At 34.4% G+C, this 2,407-nt stretch overlaps 1 protein-coding gene across 1 annotated transcript in view; it reads right to left on the bottom strand.

Annotated features, from left to right (window-relative positions):
- LOC107578532 (secreted frizzled-related protein 3-like) overlaps window positions 1–2,406 on the bottom strand; it is a gene marked incomplete at its 5' end in the record, with an annotated part of 3,397 nt that extends 991 nt beyond the window's left edge. The window contains 6 exons of the mRNA XM_016264479.1: window positions 354–417; window positions 490–694; window positions 843–908; window positions 1,127–1,183; window positions 1,300–1,338; window positions 2,214–2,406. Of these exons, the coding sequence (XP_016119965.1) occupies window positions 354–417; window positions 490–694; window positions 843–908; window positions 1,127–1,183; window positions 1,300–1,338; window positions 2,214–2,406 (624 nt within the window). The remainder of the gene's footprint in view (window positions 1–353; window positions 418–489; window positions 695–842; window positions 909–1,126; window positions 1,184–1,299; window positions 1,339–2,213) is intronic.
- Window position 2,407: the final 1 nt, after the last annotated feature.

The raw sequence follows: 2,407 nt of genomic DNA on the forward strand, positions 1-2,407 counted from the left end.
TTTTTTTTTTTTAAAGAAAACCAAGTATTTGGATACTTTTTGGTAGTTAAATGTTAGGAACATTCTTCTCCACCTGTAGTTACTCTGCTGTGACACCTGTGTGAACTTCAGGAGAACGGACTTCATACGTCCACCAAAAATCACATGAAGACCGGCTGATTAAAAATCACTGAGCAAAACTGCCTCATAGAAGTTTCATCAAGCATCATTTATTTGCAGCTGCTGCTTGATTTGATATTTTACTTCCAATGCAATGACATTTAGATATTTTGAGTGACATTTAGATATTTTAAGACTAAAGTATCTAAATGCTTTCTCGGGCCACTGTAATCTAATGATTGCTATTTTCATACCTTCACTTTCCGGCCAATTTTGTCTTTCCACTTCTGTGCAATGGATTCATCAATGAGCAGCAGTCTGGGGGAGAGATGATTTATGAGAACAGGAATATAACCCACAAATATCCTCATTACATAAATCAGGCCTTACCTGGACCTTTCCTCATTTTCATAACCCATGATGATATATTCCTCATTGGCTGCTAGCGGAGGACACAGACACCCCGAGTTATAATAAAGAGTGACGGTGTCTCGAGGGATGTTGACCAGAGAAGACTTCAGGACGTCTTTGACCTCCACGATGGCGCTCAGGTCATGATTTCTAGTCTTGATCTCTTTCACTCTTGCCCGGATGACTGCAAAGAGAAACAATGAAAGCGTGCCCTGTTTTAAGCTCTACAAAAAGTACTTTTGAGTTTTATGAGAATGTGTAAAGAAATACAAAGCAAACAAAAAGAGCAGTTGAGAACTTCACACAAGGTAAACTGTAAAATAAGACCTTACCATAATTGTAATTGTTCTTTGAATATGTCTTTTGACCAAGTCTCACAGACTTGCATTCGCACCGATCTGAAAAAGTTAAGGTATTTATGTTTAGAATTTTTAGGCAGAACTCTAGTAAATCTGTAATGTTATGTTTAAAGAAATATTTTTATATTTTTGTAGTATCTAAACTGCAAAATAGACTGTAAAGCACTTTGCTATGTCATTTTAAACATATTTGCACATTACTTATTATGCACACATAATGCAAACATAATACAACTATTGATACTTAAACAGCATACCATTAGCTCCTTTGCAGTTGGCATTATGTGAATCCATTGGGAAGTCTGGATTTCCTTCTGCACAAGAACCAGAACTGAGATTAACGTTCAAATTTCATATATGCATTTCAGAAATGTCCTCTTTACAATTTGCAATATTTAATAATTCCCATAGTAATAAAACATTATCTCACCAGGGTTACATTTTGAAGGGTCTTGATAGTAAGGATTATCTTTAGGGAAGACAAGTTCAAGGATTATTTTAACAGAATTTCATTGATGTTAATGATTGCAGGTATTAGAATAAATATACTATATACATACTATAAGTTATAACTAACGTATATGAATATGAGGGTGAATTCATGTAAAAGTAGCCACTTTGGATACTGAGATGACTGTCAAAAGTGCCCCAATAAGACACCTTTTATTATAATATAATATAACATAACTCACTACTAACATCACTACTGTGTATAAATATAATATAAAATGGCCCAATGTTTGATACTGAGATTATCAAAAGTGTTCCAATCTAGCTGAATTCATGCCATATAATAATAATGATGATGATGATGATAAAAAATTATCACACACATTACATATAAACATATTACACATGATATGCATAAACAACAATAAAATCTGTATCTATATTATATAAGTACATTTATATAGGGTAAATTTGCACAAATTGGGTCACTTTTTGACACTGATATGACTGTCAAAAGTGCCCCAATAATACACCTTGCATTATAATATAATATAATTAATATAATGCCATAATTCATCACTACAGTGTATAAATATAATAAAAATGGTCTACTTTTCGATACTGAGATTATCAAGTGTTCCAATCTACCTGAATTCATGCCATATAATAATAATGATGATAACATATAAACATATTACATACTATATGCAAAGACTACAATACAATCTGTATCTATATTATATAAGCACATTTATATAGGGTAAATCTGCACAAATTGGGTCACTTTTTAACACTGATATGACTGTCAAAAGAGTCCCAATTTACTTGAATTGTCCCCTATATATTATTAATAATAAATAAATAACAAAAATCAATAATAAATGCATGAATAACCTGGCCCCTCCGCCTTGACTATCGCCTCAGGTGAGATGCAGACTCCTCGGTCGTAGACGGGCAGCTCCTCGCAGGCCAGAGTCTCTGGCCACGTATGGTTGTACTTTTTCATGACCGGCTCGCAGCCGCACTTGGCCCGCTCGCACACAGACTTGCAGGGCTTGATGGGGTCGTGCTGGAAGTCGATGGTGCAT

This window comes from Sinocyclocheilus grahami, unplaced genomic scaffold (assembly GCF_001515645.1).
Source record: "Sinocyclocheilus grahami isolate Dianchi unplaced genomic scaffold, SAMN03320097.WGS_v1.1 scaffold10757.1, whole genome shotgun sequence".
Classification (NCBI taxonomy): Eukaryota; Metazoa; Chordata; class Actinopteri; order Cypriniformes; family Cyprinidae; genus Sinocyclocheilus; species Sinocyclocheilus grahami.